The sequence below is a fragment of the Galeopterus variegatus genome, unplaced genomic scaffold, assembly GCF_000696425.1.
Source record: "Galeopterus variegatus unplaced genomic scaffold, G_variegatus-3.0.2 Scaffold470, whole genome shotgun sequence".
In the NCBI taxonomy this organism is placed as follows: Eukaryota; Metazoa; Chordata; class Mammalia; order Dermoptera; family Cynocephalidae; genus Galeopterus; species Galeopterus variegatus.
The window spans coordinates 201,827-225,907 of NW_007726581.1; the positions used below are offsets into that span (position 1 = coordinate 201,827).

General features: G+C 36.3%; 1 protein-coding gene across 1 annotated transcript in view; it reads left to right on the forward strand.

The window, feature by feature from the left end:
* The first annotated feature begins 494 nt into the window (after nucleotides 1-494).
* Nucleotides 495-24,081, forward strand: part of ARL13B (ADP-ribosylation factor-like 13B) — a 62,511-nt gene continuing 38,924 nt past the window's right edge. Inside the window, exons 1-3 of the mRNA XM_008569156.1 lie at nucleotides 495-797; nucleotides 16,080-16,150; nucleotides 22,653-22,902. Coding sequence (XP_008567378.1) covers nucleotides 739-797; nucleotides 16,080-16,150; nucleotides 22,653-22,902 — 380 coding nt within the window. The 5' untranslated portion in view covers nucleotides 495-738. The remainder of the gene's footprint in view (nucleotides 798-16,079; nucleotides 16,151-22,652; nucleotides 22,903-24,081) is intronic.

The window sequence follows — 24,081 nt, forward strand, 5'->3', positions numbered from 1 at the left end:
TGCGTCAAGGGATTGCTCCTGTAGTTGTGCAGCCTGAGTCTGCCGGAATCCCAGAGGATCCCCAGCCCCGCAGCATCACAAAACAAACCCACCCACGACAATACCTGAGGGGGATATTGGAGACAGACTGAGGAGCAGCGCTCTAGGCTGACAACCACATTTTGGATGAATATGAAGATAGCCCTTGCCTGAGATTTGTCCCTGATCCCTTGGCTTATCTCTGAACGCTCCGGTTGCCTAGTTACGAGAACTCCCCAGAGCTCCGCCTCCTGCCTCTAGACCCCTCCCCGTTCCCCTCCCTCCCTTCGGGCAGGGGCGGGGAGCCAGGCTTCTTCAGCCACACGGAGGCCCCCACCGCGGACCCGCAATCGATGATTGGAGAAGCGAAATACAGGCGGTGCTTGGGGAGGGCCTTCCGCGCCAGGGAGGAACGTCAGCACGTCGACGGAGGGCTGTTCTCTGGCCGTCCCGCTAACCCTACTCCTGTGAATCTGCGCCTTTGGTCCCACTGTCCCTGGGCGAGGAGGGCGTCCTTGTTCGCTCGTGGACCCACGCGGCTGGCGGGGGTTGGTGCTCGACCGGCCGCCTTCGCCTCCCCCATCCCTGGCTTCTCCTCCGGGTCTATCAATCTTAGGGGATCCCGAAGAGGCGGAGGCCCCCGGGACTCGGCCGGGAGAAGCTTAGGGGCCCACCCCTGCACCAGGCTCGGATGGGAGGTGGCGGGAGGAGCGACCTGGGATGTTCAGTCTGATGGCAAATTGCTGCAGTTGGTTCAAGCGGTGGCGGGAGCCCGTCAGGTAGGCTGGAGCGGGTTGTCCAGGTGTCCTAGGGGATGGGAATGGCTGCGCCCCAGGGGCTGGGCGGGGCGCCGCCTCCACTCTGCGCCTAGGTGAGTTTCTCCCAGGCCCCAGGGGATGCTTTCGTTCCCAGCTTGACTTGTCCCTGGAAGGAGATATTGCAGGATTTAGCTTTTTGTTTGGTCGTCTTTAAGTTCTGGTCAAGGGTAAATATCGTTGTATTAAATAGGTTGAATTTCTTAAAAAATTGTGGAGTGTGTGTGTGTGTATGGCATTGGAAGCTCTCCGTTGTGTATTTTTCCTCCGAAGCTTTTGTAAAGGAAAAATTTTTAAAAGAGAGGCATGGAATATAGTTTTCATAATATCCACACATTCCATTCCTACTTTGTCTCTCTTTCACACACAGTTTTGTTTGAAGACTTGGACTTGAAATCTGGCTCCACTACTTAATAATTATATGACTCATCACTTTTGGCTCCACTTTCCTCATATATTTAATGAAGGTGATAATATCTGTGCTTTAGTAGTGTTGTATTCAATGAGAATAAGTGAGGGATAGTGTTTTCTTAACTGTTAACGTGGCTTCAGTTTTCATATGGTCGCAAAATCTTTTAATTGAAAGGGTCCACTTTTTAAAATTTTATTTTGAAATGCTAGATGTATTAATATTCAGTGCCTGTTACTTGATATTTATTCTTTCAACAGATATTTGTTAAGAAAATACCACGTGCCAGGAATTGTGTTAGGAAGGAGTCAGTGAAAATGATGCTAAACTGAGAGGTCCGACGTATAAAGAGATCTTGAGTTTGTTACTCTTTATAAATAATGTTGACTTTACATAGTTCTATTATGGAATTAGACCAAGGGTAAAATAGAGCAAAGTGTTTTTTTTTTTTTTTTAAATGATTAACATTTTAAATATAATATTTGCTGTAAGGATAAACAGTACTATAAAGAATGAATCTGAAAAGCTACACTTATAGACTATAGAGAAAATAAGTGTTTATGGTTGGAAAAAAACCTTTCTTTAAATGGAACTTCTGAAAATTCTTTCCTCATTATTAGCCCTTAAGTGGATTTGAATGTTTTAAATATGTGATATGATTGACTATAGAAGTCAGAGATGTGTGTGAGTGTATAGATTCTGATTTATTTGTTTTAATCATATTCTGATCTGATTTTAGAGTCTCCAAGACTTGAGGGTCATTCATAATAGATGGTCCTTCATGTTTTTCTCTGTTTGCTTTCAAAAAAATGTATTTTTTAAGAACATTATAGCATATTTCCTTTTAACTAAAAACACTTTAAAAAGCTTGTAATCCAAAGAAGGAGTCTTCAATTTAATTTTTCATTCTTAGTCTTTGCTTCTCTCAGCAGCCTTAGTTTAATCTCTGGAATGATTTTTTAAAAGACAAGACAAGAATTCAGAGAAAGAAGAATTGATTTCCAAGTAGAACAGATAGTTGAATTTTATTAGTAAAGCAAATTTGAAATTCAACCCTGTAACTGAGAGTGTGTTTTCTTAATAAGCAGCATCTAGATCTGTGAAGCAGCTTAGCAACATGTGGCTATTGAGCATTTGAAAAGTGGCTAGTCCAAATCAAGATGCTACATAGTGGATTTTGAAGATTTATTATGCAATAAAGTCAACATTTTATAAGTCTTTTAAGTTTGATTACATGTTGAAATAACTTTTGCATATATAGGATTAAATAAAATATGTTAAAATTAATTTTACCTGTTTTTTGTTTTTTACTTTTTTTTTTTTTTTTTGACCGGTAAAGGCATTGCAACCTTGGGCACGGTGTGGTCTGCACCACGCTCAGCCAGTGAGCGCATCAGCCATCCCTATATAGGATCTGAACCCGTGGCCTCGGCGCTACCAGTGCCGCACTGTCCCGAGTGAGCCAGGGGCCCGGTCCTGTTTTTTACTTTTTAAAAATATGGTAGAAATTCAAAGTGATATGTGGCTTGTATTATATTTCTGTTGGACCTTACAGATCCATCTACAATAGCCTAATGTAAAGGACACTGGTAAATATCTTTCAATGTTGAATACCGTTAACTGTCAAAGGATTTGGAAATGAATTGGATTACACCTATCTTTTAAATAGTACACTTGTTCAATGTCTGGCTCATAATCGTGGCTGAATAAATATTTGCTAAACATTGCATGTAGTTTGATCACCCTTTAGCAATAATTTTCTTTAAGTAACTAATATTAGCAAGTAGTTCCATTTATTTTACGGAATAATGAGAGGCGAGCAAGCTGATTTTAAAAACCAAATTTTGTGCTCCTGTGATATTATGTATTTTTAAAGAGAAATTACCTCTTTAAGTATTCTTTGCTGTAGAATTTTTTAAGTTTTAGGCTATGCTATGGCTTACTGAGATTCCTCTTCGTGTTTATATTTTATGAAGCATGTGTTTGCAATGTGAGACGTGAATGTCTAAGAAGTTGATTATCAATATAGTATGTTCTGAGATTAATTTGCTGATGTATCTAATGCATTTTGTACCCTTTGTATTTACCCAACTCACTTATATACTCTCCCAATGAGCATATTATTCTGGAGATTGGGATTAGGGAGTAGATCTGTGACATAAGAACAAGATAGGGAGTTAGAGATCAAGTGTTAAGACACCAGGCTATGTCAGGAGTCAGGACCAGGATGCCAGGCAATTAAGGAACCCTGCCAATGTTTGAATCATACCTGCTATTGTTAATACAAGTCAGAACACGAGCCTAGGCTTTCAAGCTATGTAAATTAATCTTGAATAAACTCTAATACAAGACTCACAGACAAGTAGCTTGCTCCCAGAAAAGCAGAGTAATACCAGGGTACTTCAGAAAGTTGTGAAAATGAATCTTTCCATGAACTTTTGGAAGCAGCCTCCTAAAGTGTTGGGTTTTTTTAAAAAACTTTATTTTTGAGACCATAATACAGTGATCAAAACTAAGAAATTAATTTTGGTACAATGCTATTAACTAAACTACAGACTTTATTTTGAGTTCACTAGTTTTTCTACTAATGTCTTTTTTTTCTGTCCAGGTCCAATCTGGGATCTCACATTGCATTTGCCCTGTCTCTTGAGTCACTCCCGGTCTGTGACAGTTTCTCAATCTTTGTCTTTTATGACCTTGAGACTTTTAAAAGTTCTGATCAGTTGTTAAGTAGAATACCCCTTAATCTGTTTGTCTGTTGTTTGACTGAGGTGTTGCATTATTGGGAAGAAGAATACCACACAGGCAACATGTCCTTCACAGTATAAAGGGTGCATGATGTTGATATGTCTTATTACTGGTGAGATTAACCTTGATCACCTGGTTAAGGTGGTGTCTGCAAGATTTCTCAGTATAGAGTTTGAGTTAAATAGATTTGGGTCTGAATCCTAGAAGTTTTGGCACTTTTTCTTCTGTCAAGTGTAGGTAATTTCTGTCTTGCAGCATTTTGAGAGAAAATTCATGCAAGTACTTGATGCTTGGCATATAGTAGTCATTCAGTAAACAGTACCTCTGATTTTAGGAGACAAATACAGAAGACAAGTAGTAAATTGACCCCCTCAATTCATATTTTATACTTATCAGTATAGATACTCTAACCTTCTTTCCTTCTTGTTGCAGTAGAAGAAGTGTTCATTGCCCTTTCCAAGGCTAATTCTTATGCCCATGTTCTATATTCTATTTCCTCCCTTCAGCATTTAGTCAATCCCAAAGTATAAAAGTCAATATATAGCTGAAGCCAGAGATCACAGAGAGAACTTCTGGGATATAAGAATAAAAACCTTTTATCTGAAAATGTGTTACTCAATTTTATAATCAAAAATAGAAAATCTCTTTCTCTTATGTCTTCAGTTTCTCTTATATTCCTTCTTTAGCATGTAAATGTGCTCGTCTCTCTTACCCAAAAAAACTAATCTAAGTATATGAGTTTCCTGTTGCTGCTGTAACACATTACCATAAATTTAGTGACTTAAAACAACTCAAATTTATTATCCTACAGTTCTAAGGTCATAAGTCTAAAATGAGTCTATAGGGTTGTGCACCTTCTGGAAACTCTAGGGGAGAATCTGTTTTTCTTTGCCCTTTCTAGCTTCTAGAGGCTGCCTGTGTTCCATGGCTCATGGACTCTCTCCTCCATGTTGAAAGCCAACAGCATAACATCTTTCCTTTCTGATCTGCTTCCTTCTTACAGGGACCCTTGTGATTACATTGGGCCCACTCGGGTAATCCAAGATAAGATCCCCATCTCAAAATATTTAATTTAATCACAGCTACAAAGTTCTCTTTGCCGTGTAAGGTGATGTTCAACAGATTCTAGGGATTAGGATCTGGACATCTGTGGGAGGCCATTATTCTGTCTACCATACGAAACAACCCTCTGTCTCCACAGCTACTGCCCTTTCTCCTTTCCTTTACCCCACCCTTCAGAGTTGGCAGTGGATTACTGGCACTGTCTCAGCATCCTCCCCTCTTATGCATTCTTTAACTTCCTACATTAGAAGACTTCTGCCCTGACCGTTCAGTTCAGTTGTCCTTGGTAAACACCAGATGCTTCTTGGTTATTAAATCCAGTGGATTCTTTTTAATCCTTTTCTTATATGACCTCTTGGCTTCATATGACACTTAAGACCACTCTCTTCTTGAAATTCTCTGATTTCTTTTTCCTGAATTTCTTTTCTTTACCTTATTGCCTGCTTCCTTTTCTATCTCTATTTTTTTGCTATTTAGTCTTTCTTCATCTGTCTCCCAAATTTTCCCCAGGGTTCTGTCTTCAGCCCTCTTTTCTTCTACATATTCTCCCTGGGTGTGTGACCACTCTCTTATATTGGCATTTCAGCTGCCACCTGAACATTGACTTTGAAGTCCATGTTTCCAACACAAAGACAGATCTACCACTCCAAGATTTACATATCAAATTGCCACAGAATCCTTACTCTCATCACATCCAAAATTAAGTTTGCATCCTCTCTCATTTCCATGTCACATGGTCCTCTTATTTCTCCTGGATTTCTTATTAGTGGATTGGTTCTGCCTTCCTGTTACTTAAATTAGAAGGTGAGAGTAATCCTGGACACCTCTTTGTGCATATTCTCCAACATCATCAGGTCCTTTGGATTTTACCTACTTAATGACTCAAAGTCCTATCGCTGTTTCCACGTTACCATATTCATCGTCTCAGTTTTAGATCAGGCTTCCGATATTTCTTCCAAGATTTATTTCACTATTCCCCTTCAATTAATTCTCCACACTGTTATCAGTGGTCTTTGTAATATGCAACTGATTTTAAATCTTCACTATTTTCTAATTGCCTTCAGATTAGTATCTAAATTTGTTAAACGCTACTTGTGATTTGACGTGAGCCTAGCTATATGGACTCTTGACAGGCCATTCATTCTCCTCCTGCCATACAAGATTTGGGGTACTTAAGTTCTGTAGTCCCTTCTTTCCTACCTGGAATGCCCTTTTCTTCTTTTGGCTGTTCTTAATCAGATTTGAAATCTGAGCAGGGAGATTCTTTCCATCGAGAAACTTTCTTTGAATTCCAGCTACTCTTTACCCTTTCTTAGTGTTTCCTTTGTACTCTGAATTTGTTTCCATTTATCTATGTATTATTTATAATGAAATGTTTACTCAACTCTTCACTAGACCCCAGGGTGTCTCCAGGATAGGAACTGTTGTTATTTAAACAACATTTAGAAGTAATGTGTATTTATTGTTATTTAAAGATAATAAATGTTTATTATAGAACATTGAAAGCACAGTTCATCAAAAAGAGGAAAATTTAAATTACCCACAATCTCACCCACCCCAGAGATAACCACTGTTAGTATAGTATTTTAGCATTGACTCTCTAATATACATGTATATTTTTAAACAGTAATAAGATAATAGAGTGCTATTTCACATCATCTTATCTATTTTTTTGTTTTACTGTATCATTAACGTCTTTATGTAACATTACACATTTTTCTACAACTTCTTTTTAATAGAAGCAGGGTAGTGTGTTGTATAGATTTACCAAAGTGTATTTAATCATTCCCCTGTTACTACATATTTAGTATGTTTAAGAATTTTCACTCTTATCAATAATGCCTTGGTGTGAACATTCTTATATATATTTGGAAATGGAATTCTAGTTCAAATGATATGAAAGAAAAAGTTTAAGGTGTTTGATATTGTTAAAATAAACTTAACTGGGGAGTTTATTAGGTTGAGATAGCTCCAGCTCCTTGGGTTCCTTCATAAGCAAACTAAAACCCTGTTCATTGTAAACAGTAAAACAAAACTGAAGCTTTTACAATCAAAAACTGCTAACTAACCTGTAACTAGAGAGTTTACCAATCAGAGACTGCCAACTAACTTCTAACTAAGGATTCTGCACTTTAACCAATCCAATACTTTTTGTCCTGCTTCTTTGAACACCTTATAAAAGTTTTCCCCATGAGTCCCCTAGGTGAAACTCTGAACTGCTTATGATTTGGTGCCGCCCCCTGCATTGATCAGTGAATGCTCATACAAACTCTATAAAATTTGAATGTGACTAAGTTTATCTTTTAACAATATATATTGCCAGATTTCTCTTCAGAAAGGCTTTTGAAAAACCAGTTTCTACTCCCACTTGCAGTATATGAGAGTGCCTTTTTTACTCAAAAAAAATATGGATTCATCATTTTTTCATCTTCTTGGGGTTATAGGGGAAATTGCTATCTGCTTTTATTTTTTACTTTCTTGATTACTGGTAAGATTAAAATTTTTTTTTCTTTGGACATTTGTATCTCTGTTTTGGGGAATTGCACATTTGATTCCTTTTGTGGTTTTTCTTTTGGGACAGGCGCATTTTCTTATTGAATTTTTTAAAAGAAATTTCAAGTGTTTATAGCAGTAACCATTTCTCTGTAGTATATGTTGCAGGTATTTTCCTTTCATTTGTTATATTTTTAAATTTTTGCTGACTTTTAAAATAGACAGTTAAAAATTTTTAGTTGAAATATATTACTCTCTCAGTGTAATGTTTACAAATTTCATCAGCATTCCAAGATTATATACACCTATACTTTTTCTCTGGTACTTTAATATTTTAATTTTTAATATTTAAATCTTGAATCCATTGCAATTTATTTTGTGTATGGGGAGCAGCCTTCATTCTGGACACAGAACACAAAGTCTGTCAAGCCATGATGCTCAGTAAATATCTGGACCTTATAGCAGGTCCTCATACTTATATGTTCTCATCTGCATACTTTGAGCTCCTGTTATTTTTACCAGGTAGCTTCTAGATGATAAAATAGTGCATATAAGATACAATGATAGAATATGCAAGAGTTGAAAGATGATTTCCAGGATACGTAGTGAGAATCAGAAGACAGAGGATTTTAGAAGGGTTGTAATTTTGCTTGAGTCTAGAAAAAATTTATGCATCCTAAATTTTCCATGAGCGTGATTTCAGGATTGGCTCACCTAAGAGAACGAGAAAATTAAGACCAATTTAAATGACAGAATTTTGGCAGCAAGAGTAATATTGTAATCTAAAATAACAAAGATATTTTTACTATTATCTAAACAAAGAAAAATGAAATAAGTACCTCTGTGCCTGCCATCCAGATTTTATAAATATTAACCTTTAGCTATCATATTTCATTCAAAAAAATTTTTTTAAAGATATAAGTCACAAATCCTGAAGCTTCCTGTACCTTATTCATCTCCCACCATCCCTCCCCAGAGGTAACCACTATTTGAAACTAATTGCTTGCCCATCTCTGTTTTTCAACATCACAATTCAGCCAATCAAACCTTTACTTCACACTTATTAGTAAATTGTTGTTCACTTGGCCAAGTCTAAAAGAAGAGACTCAGATGTCACAGCAAGCAAAGTGGATCAGTGCTTTCTGTACATTAGTGTGGTATCTAGTAAAGCATACTGTGATGTGGTGTGCCATCTCCACTGAGTTTTTTCACAGGGGGAATAGTTAGGTCCATAATACAACCTTTCTTGGCCTAAATAAATGTAACTGTAAATCTAAATCATTTATAGAAATTGCTGAGTTCTTAATTTCCTGATTAAGCTGTACATACAGATTAGCAAGGATTATCTAATGTGCTCTATACTGAATTGGGATGTCTTACATTTCTTTTTATCCCCCCAGTGCTTCTTGTTTATTCATAGTAAGAATGGTAGAATTTTAGGATAGAAAGAGAGCAAGAGGCTTTCTTATACTACTTCCTTGTATTTTAGAGATGAAAAAACTGACACTCTAAATTTGACTGGATGAAGGCTTCAAAGCTAGGATATGACCCCAAGTTTGGTCCTCTCACTATTTATCGGTGCTCCAAAAATTTAAATAGTGATTTTGCGGTAATGTTGTACTAGGCTTTACAATCTGAACTAAAATATGTACAATAAGATTACATCATAGGTTTTTTTTGGGGGGTGGTAAAGTTTTTCATTCTATTAATCTTTTTGTGGTAAGTTCTTTAATTCTCTCACACATACATCATAAAACAGTGTTTCCAAATCCCTTTTCATTAATGTGTTTATGTTACTTGTAGAATTTGTGTTTATGTTAAAATTTAGAACTAGCTCCATATTGTTTTAAATATTTTAATGATAGAGTTGTGATGTGTCAAACTTTGCCTTTTAGTGTTTTTAGAGAAATATTTTGTCTTTAACTTGCATATTTTTGAAGTTAGAGATAGTTCTTATATTATCTCATTTGAAGTATTATCTTTCTTAGTTGGCAGATGATGAAGTTTAGACTTGTAGATGTTTAAGTGATAGCAGTAATGTCATTCAGAAAAGATTCAGAATTTAAATGTTTTCTAAGTTCAGTACTCTCCAATATCATACCACTTACATTTCTGATATATTAATTTGTATATCTGTTATATGAAAAAGAACTCTGGGATGAGATATCCTCATGTAGTCACTTTGGGGTCTGTTATACATTATGTTGGTTTGAACAACATCAAATATCAGCCCCTGGAGTACAGAAGTCTTCACTGGGTAGGGCACATAGCTAAAATGGTATAAAACAGAACTTTGGGTCTCTTAATCCCTAACTTTTATTTTTTTCTAGTAAGAATTATTTCAGTTTTAGAAATCTTTCTGTTATTACCTTGAAACCATGAACATGTAAGCTTTCTCAGAAAAGTTCAACCAATTTGATATAAAAAGATATGTGATTTTAATTACATTCTCTATTATTGAACTGTTATTTAGATGTGAAGATTTATATCAATTATAAATTCATTACAGTACTTTCTCAACTTAAAGTTATATATTTTAATTTTACTTAGTATTTACTCACCAAGTGGAGTATCAGAAAACATGTTTCTGTTGTTTCATTCAGTAAACATGCCTACTGTGTGCCCAGCACATGTGATACTGGTGCTAAGAGTTAAGACAAGTTTTGGTAGAGAAGACTGTATGAAAAGTTGTATGGGATAGTCATAAAGGGATGTGTGAATCCTGCCATTATAGGCCTGCTAGAGACTGGCAAAAGAGGAGACTGCATTCTGTATAAGGATGTGTGGGGCCGACCCTATGGTGCACTCGGGAGAGTGCGGCGCTGGGAGCGCAGCGGTGCTGGGAGAGCAGTGACACTCCCGCCGCGGGTTCGGATCCTATATAGGGATGTTCGGTGCGCTCACTGGCTGAGCGCGGTGCGGGCGACACCACACCACGGGTTGCGATCCCCCTTCCGGCACAAAAAAGGCAAAAAGAAAAAAAAAAAGGTGCGTGCATGCGTGTGTGTGTGTGTGTGTGTGTGTGTTTATTTATTTATTTATTTTGGTAGCTAACTGAAAAAAAAAAAAAAAAGAAAAAAAAAAAAAAAAAAAAAGGTGCGTGCATGCGTGTGTGTGTGTGTGTGTGTGTTTATTTATTTATTTATTTTGGTAGCTAACTGAAAAAAAAAAAAAAAAGAAAAAAAAAAAAAAAAAAAAAGGTGCGTGCATGCGTGTGTGTGTGTGTGTGTGTGTGTGTTTATTTATTTATTTATTTTGGTAGCTGACTGTTTGGTACGGAGATCTGAATCCTTGACCTTGGTGTTATAACACTGTGTTCTAACCAACTGAGCTAACTGGCAAGCCCTGCGTAAGGATTTTAAGCAGAAAGATGCCATAGTTAGATTTTTATAAACATCGCGGTTAGCTTTTATCAACAGCATGAAAATCTTGACCTTAGTTAATCTACCTATTACTAGGTAATCTACCTAGTTGTGATTATGGTGGGTCTAAATCTGGGGAAAAAAGTCCAACATATCTTCTTGAAAATGAGCCAGACTACCTGGCTGCCTCATTTGATGTGTATATATGAATGTGGGTAAATTTTAGGATAAACAAAATGGCTATATAAATGCTATATAAATCCAAAGCATTGGTTATTGCAGGGTTGAGAAAAGCTGAGAGCATTTAATTCTGAAGTACTTAATTTGTGGTAGTTACCAAAAAGATACTTTTATGAAATTTTGCAGTATTTGTGTTGTACATCTCTTAACCCTTCTGGAAACTATTCCCAGTGCTGCCATTTCTTTGGTCTGTTCATTTTTTTCTGACCACAATTTTAAGATTTTCTTCAAAGGCTCTTGGTTTTCCATTCTCCCCTTTCCCCTGGCTCTTGTTCCTCCTGTGCTCTCCCTGGACTGTTTGATATGTTTTCACCACCGCTTAGATGACCCGTAAATCTGATCCTGATCTCTCCCAGCTTCAGACTTCAGTAGTGAGACCAGCACCCCTGCCAACATGTTTAAAACTCAGCTCGTTAATCCTTCTCCATAACCTGATCCCAGCCCATCTCTCTAGTCTTGTCTCATGGACTCCTTGTCTTGAATTTCATGCTGTAATAAGAATAGCTATTGGTCAAGCACTTACTATGTGCCGCTTGCACTGTGCATATTAGTTGCTTTCTCTTATTTAATTTTCACCCCTCCCTTTTGGTGTGGGTATTATTATTATTCCATTTTACTGATGAAATTCTGAGAAGTTCAGTAACGTGTCTCTGGTCATCTAGCCTGAAAATGGCAAATGTGAGACTTGAACTCAGGTCTCTCTAACACCAAATTTGTAGCTTCATATCAAAGTGCCCATCATCCCAACGTACAGTATCACAGAGTCCTTTCTACCTCAGCCTTTCTAGTTTGGAATATAATCAAAGACTTAGGGATAACTGTAATATTAAGAATTAAGTGAATGAAGTGATCACTTTCAGCTTCTAGGAACTATTTGATAATACTGGTTCCTTAAATAGAGTTATGTCAAGTTCCCTTTAGACTTGATACATAGTTGTATTGCGTTGGGATTATGTGCTCCTTTTGTTTAAGGCTGCTATATATAGAGATGTGCCCTTAACTCCAGGTTTATCAACTAACAGCACCATATGGTGTCTCATGCCATGTTCTCAGTCTGGAATCCCTTCATCTTCTTCCTGTTTTCACCTTCCTCTTGCTTGGCAAACTTCTCACTTTAAGAACTTAGCTCAGGTATCACCTTGTCTGAGGAGCTTCCCTGACCTTTCCCCCTATCTCTGGGCTGGATAAAGTCCCCTTGCTCTGTATTCTTTTATCATCTTACATATATAGATGAACATTTTAAACTGTCATAGTGTCACAATGAATTAATATTTATGTTTTAGTCACTCACACTAAAGGACGAGCACTTGGGGATAGAAATCATGTCTGACGTGTTTTTGTGTCCATAAAGCCTAATATGCTTTTATTGAATTATCATTTGACCAAATGACTAAATGATTGGTTTTATTGCTAGTATCAATTTTTTCAGATACTGTAAACCTAAGAATACTGTATATTATTTTTTTCAATTTGAAGGGAGAATGTGTTTGATCAGTAATCATAAGACTAAAAGACACAATCTTTCATCTTTTTGTTGTCATATAGCACCACAGCCAAACTGTTCCAAGTGATAATTTACCATATTTTAAAAACTGTAAGAAGTATGCTTTAACATACATTAAATAGATTGTACATGTTTATTATTTAGAGAGTTGCAAAGAATTTTGAGTTTTAGGTGAATATTAATCTTTTAAAACCATTGTATTCTGGGGCCGGCCCGGTGGCGCACTGCTACAGTGCGCCGCTTGGGAGCGCGGTGGCTCTCCCGCCGAGGGTTCGGATCCCACATACAGACCGGTTCCCGCTCACTGGCTGAGCGAGGTGTGGGAGCAACACCGAGGGTTGCGATCCCGTTGCCGGTCCGGTCCGGTCCGGTACGGGCGCGACACTGAGGGTTGCAATCCGTTGCCGGACACGAAAAAAGTCAAAAAAAAAGGAAAAAAAAAAAAAACATTGTATTCTGAAAGTATGAATTTAATGCTTTGCTATCAGGCATTGCAGTAATTCATATTGTCCTTTTTATTTGTACTGCTAATGTTGTTTATTCGGGAAGGCCTTAGTTACTTCAAATATTTAATTAAAGTCTTTTTTCAAGTATATGGCATAAATTAGTTACATGGGTAGTCAAAGTAAAAACAGAAGTACAGTGGGACTTATTTTGTGCCAGTCTTATCATGATTATAATTTTCCAAAGTGATTTTCATTTTTGAAGGACTTTTTTTGGTTTCATTGAACCTAATACCTTGTTAAAAAAGCCAGTCTCTTAAGGTAAAGGCTAACATCCTTGGTAGCTTTAAGAGCAATGTTTCAAAATGTGTAATAGATGTGTATTTGGAAGTTTGTTTGTTTAAACTGAAATCTTGACAAGAATGGAGAAAACATAAGATGCCACCTATGTAATAGAGAATGAGGGGTCATTTTCCTTAAAAAGGTGTATTAAGGAATTTTTAATTTGCCACAGGAACATGAGAAGTTTTCATGATGTTTCTAGGAACTGCTGAGTCAGTTGATGTTTATTTGTGATATGGTCTTTGACTTCCAGGGAAGGCTTTGTCACCTGCTCTCTGTTCCTGTGGCTGCCGGTGCTTTCTCTTTATAACACTTATCACACATTACTATAATTACCCCTCCAATGCCAGTTTTCTTGCTAGGCTCTAAAGTTTAAGTTGATAATGGAGGTAAAATTTTCACATGGGTAGATGTACCTAGGCCTTACATACTACTTCATCTCCATAAATTCATAATCTGCCATGGATCTCTTTGACATTCCCGCTGGCCTTACCACTAGCCAATTGGGGATGGCATCAGGGGATGCTGCTTACTGTGATTTAACATATTCTTGCACTGAGTAAAGCATACATATGATTTCTGTTTTTTTCCCATGGTGGGTATGGGATGGTTGAAACATTTAGAAAAGATTAAGGCTCCTGGATAACAAAGGAAATTAACGTGGAGAGTCATTTCATTTCACTCACATTAAAAGTCCTCACTATGGCCTGTAAGTCCTTACATGATCTGGCCTCTGACATGTCTCTCACCTCCTTTCCTACACTGCCCATTTCACTCTCGGTTTCATCACAGTGGCCTCCTTGCTGATACTTGGATGTTCCCACACATCCCTACCTTAATGCCTTTGCTCCAGCTGTTCTCTGTCATCCCAGATAGATGTGTGACTCTCTCCTTCAAGGCCTTGCTCGGATTCTACCTTCTGAATGAGGCCCACCCTGATCACCCTGTATAAAAGTGCCTCATCTCCCCTTCGCAACACTCCTGCTGTACTCTATTCTTTTTTCCTGTAGTACTTAATCACCTCCTAATATACTATATAATTTATACTTGACCTATTTAATACATTATTGTCTGTCTCTTGCCACTAAAATGTAACCTTAATAAAGGAAGAGTTTCTTTGCCTGTTTTTGTTTGTATTTTGTTGTGGTGGTCCTTGCTTTAATAAACAAGTGTATCTCAAGTACTCAGAACTTGGTGTCTGGTGTATAGAATTTGGTCAGTGATTATTTGCTTAATAAATGACCAATTTAGCTTTTGCAAGATTGAGTTTGTTCTTCCTTAGCTTGTGACTCAAAACTGGACTGTGCCACATCCTCACCTCTGTCCTTTCTCTTTGGTGTATGTACCCTTTGAATACGTCTGGAATTTAAAAACAGGAAGTCCAGATCCAAGAAAGCCAGGCCTAGAAAGATTAAAGAACATCCTTTTAAAAACTTTTTTTTCAGTTTCATTTTTTTGTTTGTTTGTTTTTGGCATGTGAGTTGTTACATTCCCCTTAGCAGATGTTAACTTCTGTGGCCACTGCCCTGTTGCAAAAATACCTTTTACTGCCATCGAAGTTCTGATTGTAACTTTGCTTGGACTGATTGCCACTGAGGAATAACTGTACTTGGTAGAAACCATGACTCTATCTTGTAGGAGTGTGACCTTATCCTGTGGTCTTAACATGGCAACTGTGTTAAGCTGTGGCTTTCTCTCTGTATTCTCAAAGCTGTTCTCATTCCCAAATCCATGGTGGTAATTGACTGTGTCACTTATTACAATGAGCAGAATTTCAGCCTGGAACACAAATGAGCTTTAGTGGTGGACTGGATCACTAAGATAATAGGACCAGTAAAATAGGTTTGTTCATTTATTATACCCGTCCCGGTCTTAGGAAGTTCCTGGAAGTTAGGTGAATTAGGTTCTGGTACTGACTCTGTAACTGATTTCATTGTGTGACCTTTGACAAATTATTTAACTTATCTGGTCTTGTTTTTCTTCAGTGGTAAAATTGAACTACATTAGACTGTATATATATATATATACATATATATATATATATTTTTTTTTTTCCTGCTGTATGGAGTTTGGCTATGTCATCAGAAACATTTTAAACTTTATAATTGTAGGAATCCTCTTTTGACATATGTTAGAACTTAAGTTAACAATCATGGTATTATATTATATTTAAGATTTATATTTGTTAAAGTGTGACATATCCATTAACAGAGTTGAGCCTAGGTCCTAGCAAAAATTCTCTTATGTACTTTCATGAGATAAACAGATTTGTGATAATTCCTGAAATTGAATTAACTAAAAAATTAATTGGATTTTTAGCTGTGATGAAAAACTCAGTGTTAGACTCTATCTCCCTACCTCCCTTTCTTTCTTCTTTCTTTCCCTTATTTCTTCTGTATCCCGTTGATTATCTATTGTATAATTTTACTTACTTGCTTTGAGAATAAAAGGAAAACACTTTAAAGGTATTTTTCATGAGTTTTGCTTTGGAATCTGTAGTTTATTCATCATTATACTCCTTAGTATCCAGCAGATTGCCTTGTACATAGTAGGTGCTCCTTAAATGTTGCTCAAATGAATGAATTTGCTTTTATTTTTTCCTAAGAATAAAGTAAGTGATTTTTAAATTTTTATTATTTTAAGAAAGGTGACTCTTGTGATGGTGGGACTTGATAATGCTGGTAAAACGGCAACAGCGAAGGGAATCCAAGGAGGTAAGCTGAAAATATTTATATTCTTTCTGAACTCTATTAACTTAACCTGAATTATTTACTTATTTATGTTAAATTACTCTATCACATATTAATTGGGTACAGATGGTGTACACTCCATTACTCTATATTCTTAGCAAACTTGTGACCGATTCGGTTCATAGGCTCTGGCTTAATGGTACTGGCCTATTATCATGTTTCAGATTTGAATAGATGCAGAGATGCAGAGGCTTCTTGAGGTCTCTGGTCAGTTAGAAGGGATTGTATCTGAGTTCTAGACAACAGGAAGGAAAAAAGTGAAAAGAAGAATGACATGCCCCACAGTTAAAAATAGCCATATCTACTTGTATTTTCTTGGCCAGAATTTGGCTATGTTGAGATGAAAGGGAGGTAGTAGTACAGTTAGCCAGCATAGCTCTCTTTTCATCTTTTGTTGCTTTTTTTCAATATGATATGTAATTTTAATAGTTATGTTAAAGATAGGGCCTCTATATCATTTAAGGGCCTTATATCTTATATATTACATCTCACTGGATTGTTTAGTTGGTTAGTCTTAATTTAACTACTTGTGTCTGTGCTAGTGAATATGTTGGGCACAGAGGATATGTCACCAATCAGGCATCTTAAGAGTATAAATTGGGAGAAAAGCCTAACATGTATTTGTTCCTGAAAACATGATTGTAACAAATTCTGCAATGTAACCTTAGATGTAAGTTGTGTATTATTGTGTATGGATTTCTCTAAAACCTTTTTGGTACCTCTTGTGCTGTCTCCTAGGTTATATATTCACAGAGCACTCACTGTCATCATCTAAACCTGGGGTCAGCAAACTCTTTCTGTAATAGCCAGATAGTAAATAGTTTAGGCCTGGAAGCCATACAATCTCTTTCTCATTTACGCACATTGTAGTGTGAGAGCAGCTGTAGACAATATGTACAGGAATGAGCATGGCTATTTTCCAATGAAATTTTATTTATGGACACTGAAATTTGAATTTCACGTAATTTTTTTGTTAAGAAATATTGTTATTCTTTAAATTTTTTCCAGTCATTTGAATATGGAGAACACATTCTTAGTTTGTGAGCCATACAAAAACATGTGGCAAGCCAGATTTGACCTGTAGACCGTGACACCTTATCTAAACTTCTCTTCTTCCGTTCTTCAAAGCCTTACATTCAAGGGAGCAGACACCTAAGAATTTGCTAATCAGACCATCTAATTTGTTTTGTGTACTTAGAATATCCTCTTTCCTACAGGCCCTTTCTTTTCTATGTTCCACATCCATATATTTTTCTGAGTCTTAAAATGTTCACGTTATGACATCATAAACCAAAAGTCAAGACTGCTTTCAACTTTGAGCTCCCTTTTGTTCTGTTTTTGTTCTTCATCTCCTATTTACTCTTTAGCCTACTGCAGCAGCTGACTGATTTCTTACCTTGAATTTTTTTTAAAGCTTCCTGTTACATAGGACTACTTGAAGTTTCCTAAGTTTAGCCTTGTCATGTTTTTGTATTTTTGTTTATGCTGTACCCACTTGTCTTACTAAAGACAATATTTACTTATTTTTAAAGACTTATTTTTGTCATATAATCTCATCTTTTATGAAGTCTTTTCTTATCCCCAACTGCCCCCAACCGTTACCATTCCAATTAGTAGAATTGTCCTCTTTTTTGGCCTACTCTTACTTATACCTACTTGTATCACTATTTATTAATTTTTTTCTTTCCTTTTTATGGAAACGTAATTGATTATACATATTTGTGGGGTACAAAGTTGACTCTCAGTTGTTGTGTACAATATGTGTTAGTCAAATCAGGATGGTTAACTTATTCATCATTATAATAAGTAATCATTTTCTATGTTTATTAACCAAATTCTCATAATTTCTCGTTAACTCCCTCCCCCTTTCCACTTCTCATAACCACAGTTCTGTTCTCTTCTTCTAAAAGTTCGATGTATTACTGTGACTGTTGTTTTTTTCTCTCTCTCCTTTCTTTATTGTTTGTTTGTTTATTAATTCAGCTCCCACATATGAGTGAGGACATGCGGTATTTCTCTTTCTGTGCCTGGGTTATATCACTTACTGCATTTTGTTTGTGTATTGCTCCACTTCTCCGTAAAATTTCTAAGGGAAGTTTTACTCATTTTGGAGTTCCAGTTGTTTAAGCCAGTCCTCTTAGGTGTAGTAGACAGCCTTCTCCATGGGTTCTACTCTTCCATTCATTACTCATTCTTCTTTTAGTCTCTCAGCTTTTTTTTTTTCCCATTTACTAGTTTCTCTTGAGTTTTATCTACCTCCTCTCTAACTGTATTGCCATTGCCTAAATCCAAATCCTCAGTGTCTTTCATCTGTGGTGTCACAATACATTCTTAATTTAAAAGTAGCTTCTCTACCATGAACTTCAACTCTTTCATACAACTTCTCTTATTCATAGCTGTCAAAGGGATTGCATTATTTGGACATAGGTTCAACTGTTCTAACCAAGACCTAAAATAACAGTGGTTCAACAAGATAGAAGTTTATTTCTCTCTCATAACAGCCTAGGTGAAAGTGGTCTATCTAGGACTGGTGTAGCAGCTCCACGGTGCTAGGGACTCCACAACTTCTCCAATTTGCTTTACTGTGCATAGTGTCCTCCCTCACCTTCACTGTCTAGGGTAACTCACTACAACAGGTGTGTTTCAACTGGTTGGAAGAGGTAAAGGATGAGGGGAGGTGATCCTCCTTTCCTTTAAGAGCATGAACCAGAAACTGCTGCAGCACTTTAGTTCACATGCCATTGACTAAAAGCAGTGGTGATCTGAACCCAGCTCCTGCTTGCTCATAGTGGCTCTTATCAACTAGCAAGAGCCAATTATGCATATCTCTGCCCAATTCTGTGTTAAGGAACCTCACATTGCTAGTTTGAAATTGGCCATAGTGGGAATCTTTACACCATGGATATTGGCAGACAATACAAATTAGGGTTTCCCCCCTCCAAATTCGTTGTTAAATATTTAGCAGCACACCACTTGCTAGAACTTGCTCTCAAGGTCACCCCTAGCTGCCATAGAGTCTGGGGATTGTAGTCTGTCCTAAATTGTCTTGTGCTGAGGTGAAAAAAAAAAAAAAAAAATCCTAGGATTCTCTATCACAGTAGTGTTTTGAAATAGGGAACTGCTCTGTTGTTTGAGTATGAAAATTCTTTGTTGTGGATAGGTCCCTGGCATTGTTGGATATTATCATGACTTTGATATATTGTAGTTATTTTATTTATATATATTTCTCCAATAGACTAAGAGCTTTGTAAGATCACAAGATGGATCTCATTAATCTTTGTGTTCTAGAACCTGCACACTACTTGGCATGTAACTTTGCACACTGCTTAGCATATAATCAATAAGTATTTATTGATAATACCACAATAAATTATTACAAGGATGGATAGATAAATATATGGAAGGACAAAAGGAAGGATGGATATATAAACAGCTACTTCAGCTATCTTAGCAGTTTGGTGGTATAGTATTGAGCCCTATACGCTTTATGTTGAGTTCTAAGGATTCAAAGACACTTGAATATAACTCCACTTGTTGGGAAGGTATCGGCTATTGTGAAGATCAGCAAGAAGATAGAATAATATGATAGAGGGTGAAGATGATATTGGAAATGGTGGGAATCAGAAAAGGATTTATGGGGGAAGTTGTACCTGAACATTTAGTCTTAAGTCTTGAAACACAAATCCTGAGTAGGAACCAGAGGCAAGAGTCGAGAGTATTCCATTTATCAAAAGAAACAGGCTTTTGAAGTCCTGAAGATCTGGATTTGAGTCTTGGCTCTGCCTACCATAGCCAGATATTTCAAAAAGTTCATGGAAACATTCATATTATCTTTTATTTTTCCACAAACTTTTTGAATTACCCTCATATAACCTTGAAAAAAATTCCTTAATTTGGATTGGTTTACTGGAAATATTGCCATCAGTTTATCTGTGCTTACATGGCTCCCTCTGCCTAGAATGTTGTTCTCCTTTCTGCATTACAATTATACAGCTTTTAAGACTTCATTCACACTTATTTATTCTCTGAAGCTTTTCTAGACTATAACTCTCTCCTCCCTCTTCATTGTCTCACTCCTTGTTTGGAATTCTCTCACAGTATCCTCTCCAGGCTTTTTCACAAAACATACAAATTCTATGTTATTCCCATTAACATTCTGTCTCTGTGTTTTGCACTGTATGTTCTTTGAGGACAGCAACTGTATCTAATTCACCTTTGCATTTTGATGTTTAACAAAGTCCTGGTACAAAGTAGGTGTTTGGTACATGTTAGTTCCCTTACCCCTGCTCTAGCAAAGTTGATTTGTTTTCATTGATGATTTGCTGAGGGCTTCTCTCAATTCATACTTGTCTTAGTTTATTTTCTGCTGCTGTAACAGAGTAGCACAGACTGGGTAATTTATAAAGAATAGAAGTTTATTTGGCTTACATTTCTGGAGGCTGGGAAGTCCAAGAGCATGGCACTGGCATTTGGTGAAGTCCTCATTCCATGGCGGAAGGTGAAGAAGGCAGAGAGCAAATGAGGGCTGAACTTGTCCTTTTATCAGGAGCCTACTCCCATGATAACTAACCCACTACCATGATAAAGGCATTAATCCATTCGTGAGGGTGTAGCCCTTTTGGACTAATCACCTCTTGAAGATCTCACCTCTTAATACTGTTAAATTGGCAATTAAATTTCAACATGAGTGTTTTGAAGGGGACATTCAAAGACAGCCACCTATTTTATATATGGAAACCAGTTTTGGCTAGGAACAGATCCTCCATTTTAAATGTCTAGTGTAATTATGTTTCTGGAAAATCAGGCTGCTTGTATTAGGTTTAACCTTGGTTGTTCCTCTTTTTAGATGATGATGGTATTAGCAAAAATGTGACTTGTGATGGCTCTGTTAACTTTCTTTGGAACTGTGTAAACTGTACTAAGGTGCTTGCAAAAGGGAGTGGTGCATTGCAAGTCTGTTTCTCAGTCACACCTGAACCTAGCAAATGCCTTTCAAATTTATCTTTGTAATAGGAAATGTTTTGCTAAATGTAGGAATAAGATCCTCTAAAGCAGCGTTGTTCAATAGAACTTTCTGCAGTGGTGGAAATGTTCTATATTGGCTCTGTCTGGTAGCCACATGCGGCATTAGAGCATTTGAAATGTAGCTGGTGCAGCTAAGCAACTGAATTTTTAATTTAATTTTATTTTAATTCACTTAAGTTTAAAATGCCTCATGTGGTTGTGGCTACTGTTTTGACCTTGCAGCTCTAAACAAAGTCCTGTGGGGTAATATTTGTAGTGGATTCCAGTGATGAAGAAAGAATGGAAGAGACAAACATGAAGCTTGAATTCTCCTCTATAACCGTAGAACCAGCAGGTTCTATTAATTTTTTATGAGTTTTCTCCTTTCCATTTTTTTCTTTTCATTTTCATACCTCTCCAAAAACTGGCTATCACTCTCACTTCCATTTAGTGTAGAGCGTCTGCAAGATGAATGTTAATAAAACACTATTATAATCATCTTGATTATTACATTGGTCTGCCAGTTACCTTCATTGGCTCCGCATTCTCTATCTCCAGAGCCTCTTCAGTCTGGCTTCCGTCAGCATTCACAATCTGAAGGATTTGCTCCAGCTGCAATGTTCAATTTGTTCCTACTTTCTTGACTTTGCCATTTCCCTTACTTAGATCACTCTTCTGACTGTTTAAATCCTACCTAGCTTTAAAGCCTAAGTCCCATCTCCTCTGTGAAGTCTTTCAGGGATCTTTTAAATCTCTTATTGTCATTACTAATCTTTGGCAGGTGTAATCATATACATCCTATGCCTTCTTTGTGTTGTCATATATGGAAGTCCAGAAAAATTCAATTATAAATTTATTGGAATATACAAAACGTTTCTATAGAAATAATGAAATACAGTGTTTCTGTTTGGAGGCTGCCCTCAAAAGTCTCTTTATTCCAATTGTAGCTTTAATACAGCTGATTAAAAAAAAATGGTCTTACTCTTTGTAGCTTCTTCTATTCTTCTAAACTCTTCCTGTTTTCTAAATGTTCATGGTTTTCTTTATAACTCCACAGAAGTTGTAACAATCCCAGGGGATAACTATGGTGTTGAAGGGTTGAAATTTTTATTTTTTGTAACTTGGAGAGTAAATAGCCTTAAAGGGAAGAATTCATTCACTTATTCACTTAACAGACACTTATTAAATATCTATTATATGCTAGGTATTGGGGTTATATCAGTTACAAAAAAAAAAAAGAAGACAAATTTTTATTTGCCTAGAGTAATTTCTAGTTGGATATTTTATAGTGTCTAGCCTTTCTCCAAACCAGTATACTTGGATATAATGTTGATTGCATAAGCAAATGAAAAATGTCCTGCTTAGTACTTAAATATGATGAATAACACTATCATGTCATTTAAGTTGTAAAGTTAATTTTATTAAAGTCTGAAGATTTTTTTTTTCTTATCATTTGAAACAGAGTACCCTGAAGATGTAGTTCCTACTGTTGGATTTTCCAAAATTGACCTTAGACATGGAAAATTTGACGTCACCATCTTTGACTTGGGAGGTGGAAAAAGAATTCGGGGAATCTGGAAGAATTACTATGCTGAGTCCTATGGAGTAATATTTGTTGTGGATTCCAGTGATGAAGAGAGAATGGAAGAGACAAAAGAGGCAATGTCAGAAGTGTTAAGACATCCTAGGATATCGGGAAAGCCTATACTGGTGTAAGTAACATTAGCATCTTTATAAATGTAGGGACAATGGCATTAGCCAATAAGGAAATTTACCTGTTACAAAGTACTGAATAAGCTAAACATGCCATAATATAATAAAATGTATGTAGTTAATATATTGAGTCCTTGTTATAATGCAGTGCATATTGATAAAAGGTTGAAGCTGTATTATCAACAAGCGTTATAATTAGATCTCCTGGGTATTCAACTATAATGAATATCTTATTTGATGATTTAGTTTTTATAAAATTTTGCGTTTTGAAATAGTCTGTTAACAAGGTTCTAGAATATTAAAAGTTTTTTTTTCATTTAATAACTTACATTTTGCCCTTGTCCTTTTTTTCTTGAAAAGTATTCTTGTTTGAAAGTTATTTAAATGGTTTATTATGCCACATTGATTTCTCACTTTTTACTTCTACATTTCCATAATGAACATGTGATTTATGTTATCACCTTTGTCATATGCTTATATCATTTTGTCCAGATGCCTGAAAATTTTTAAAAAATGAAGTGACAAAGGACTTTTTCACTACCTGCCCTCATAACATTTATGCATAGTGAACACCAGATGGTGCTATAATTCTGAGACATAGTAAAGTGGAAATAGTTTAAATGGCTCTTCAAATTGGAGTAAACTGAATGTTTGCCCTTGCTTCTTGTCTCTTTTCGCTCAGTCTTGTGTTTCATTATTAAGGATTGAAAAAAAAAAAAGAAAAGAAAAGAAAAGAAAAGAAAAATCAGCCTATCTTGTAATTAGATGAAAAACTGTAAGTAGTTTCTTAGTGGTCGTCAGTAGTAAATGAACATTTTTAAAGGAAGCAATTTAAATCACAACAGTTAAAATTTTCTTGCATCACATATGGCAAAGCTTCTACTTTTAACATTTACACATTTATCTAATTATAGGAGTTATTTGATTTATATAATCAATTCTCAATTTTATTGAATCTGAAGGAAAATTTTAACAGAGATGTATATGAAGAATGAACTTTGTTGATTGATCTCCATGGGCTAAATTGGTCTCTACAAATATTTAAGTAGACAGTCAGTGATTTCTATACAAAATAAAAAATATTAGGGCCATCCCGTGGTTCACTTGGGAGAGCATGGTGCTGACAACACTAAGTAAAGGGTTAAGATCCCCTTACCGAAAAGGAAAAAAAAAATATA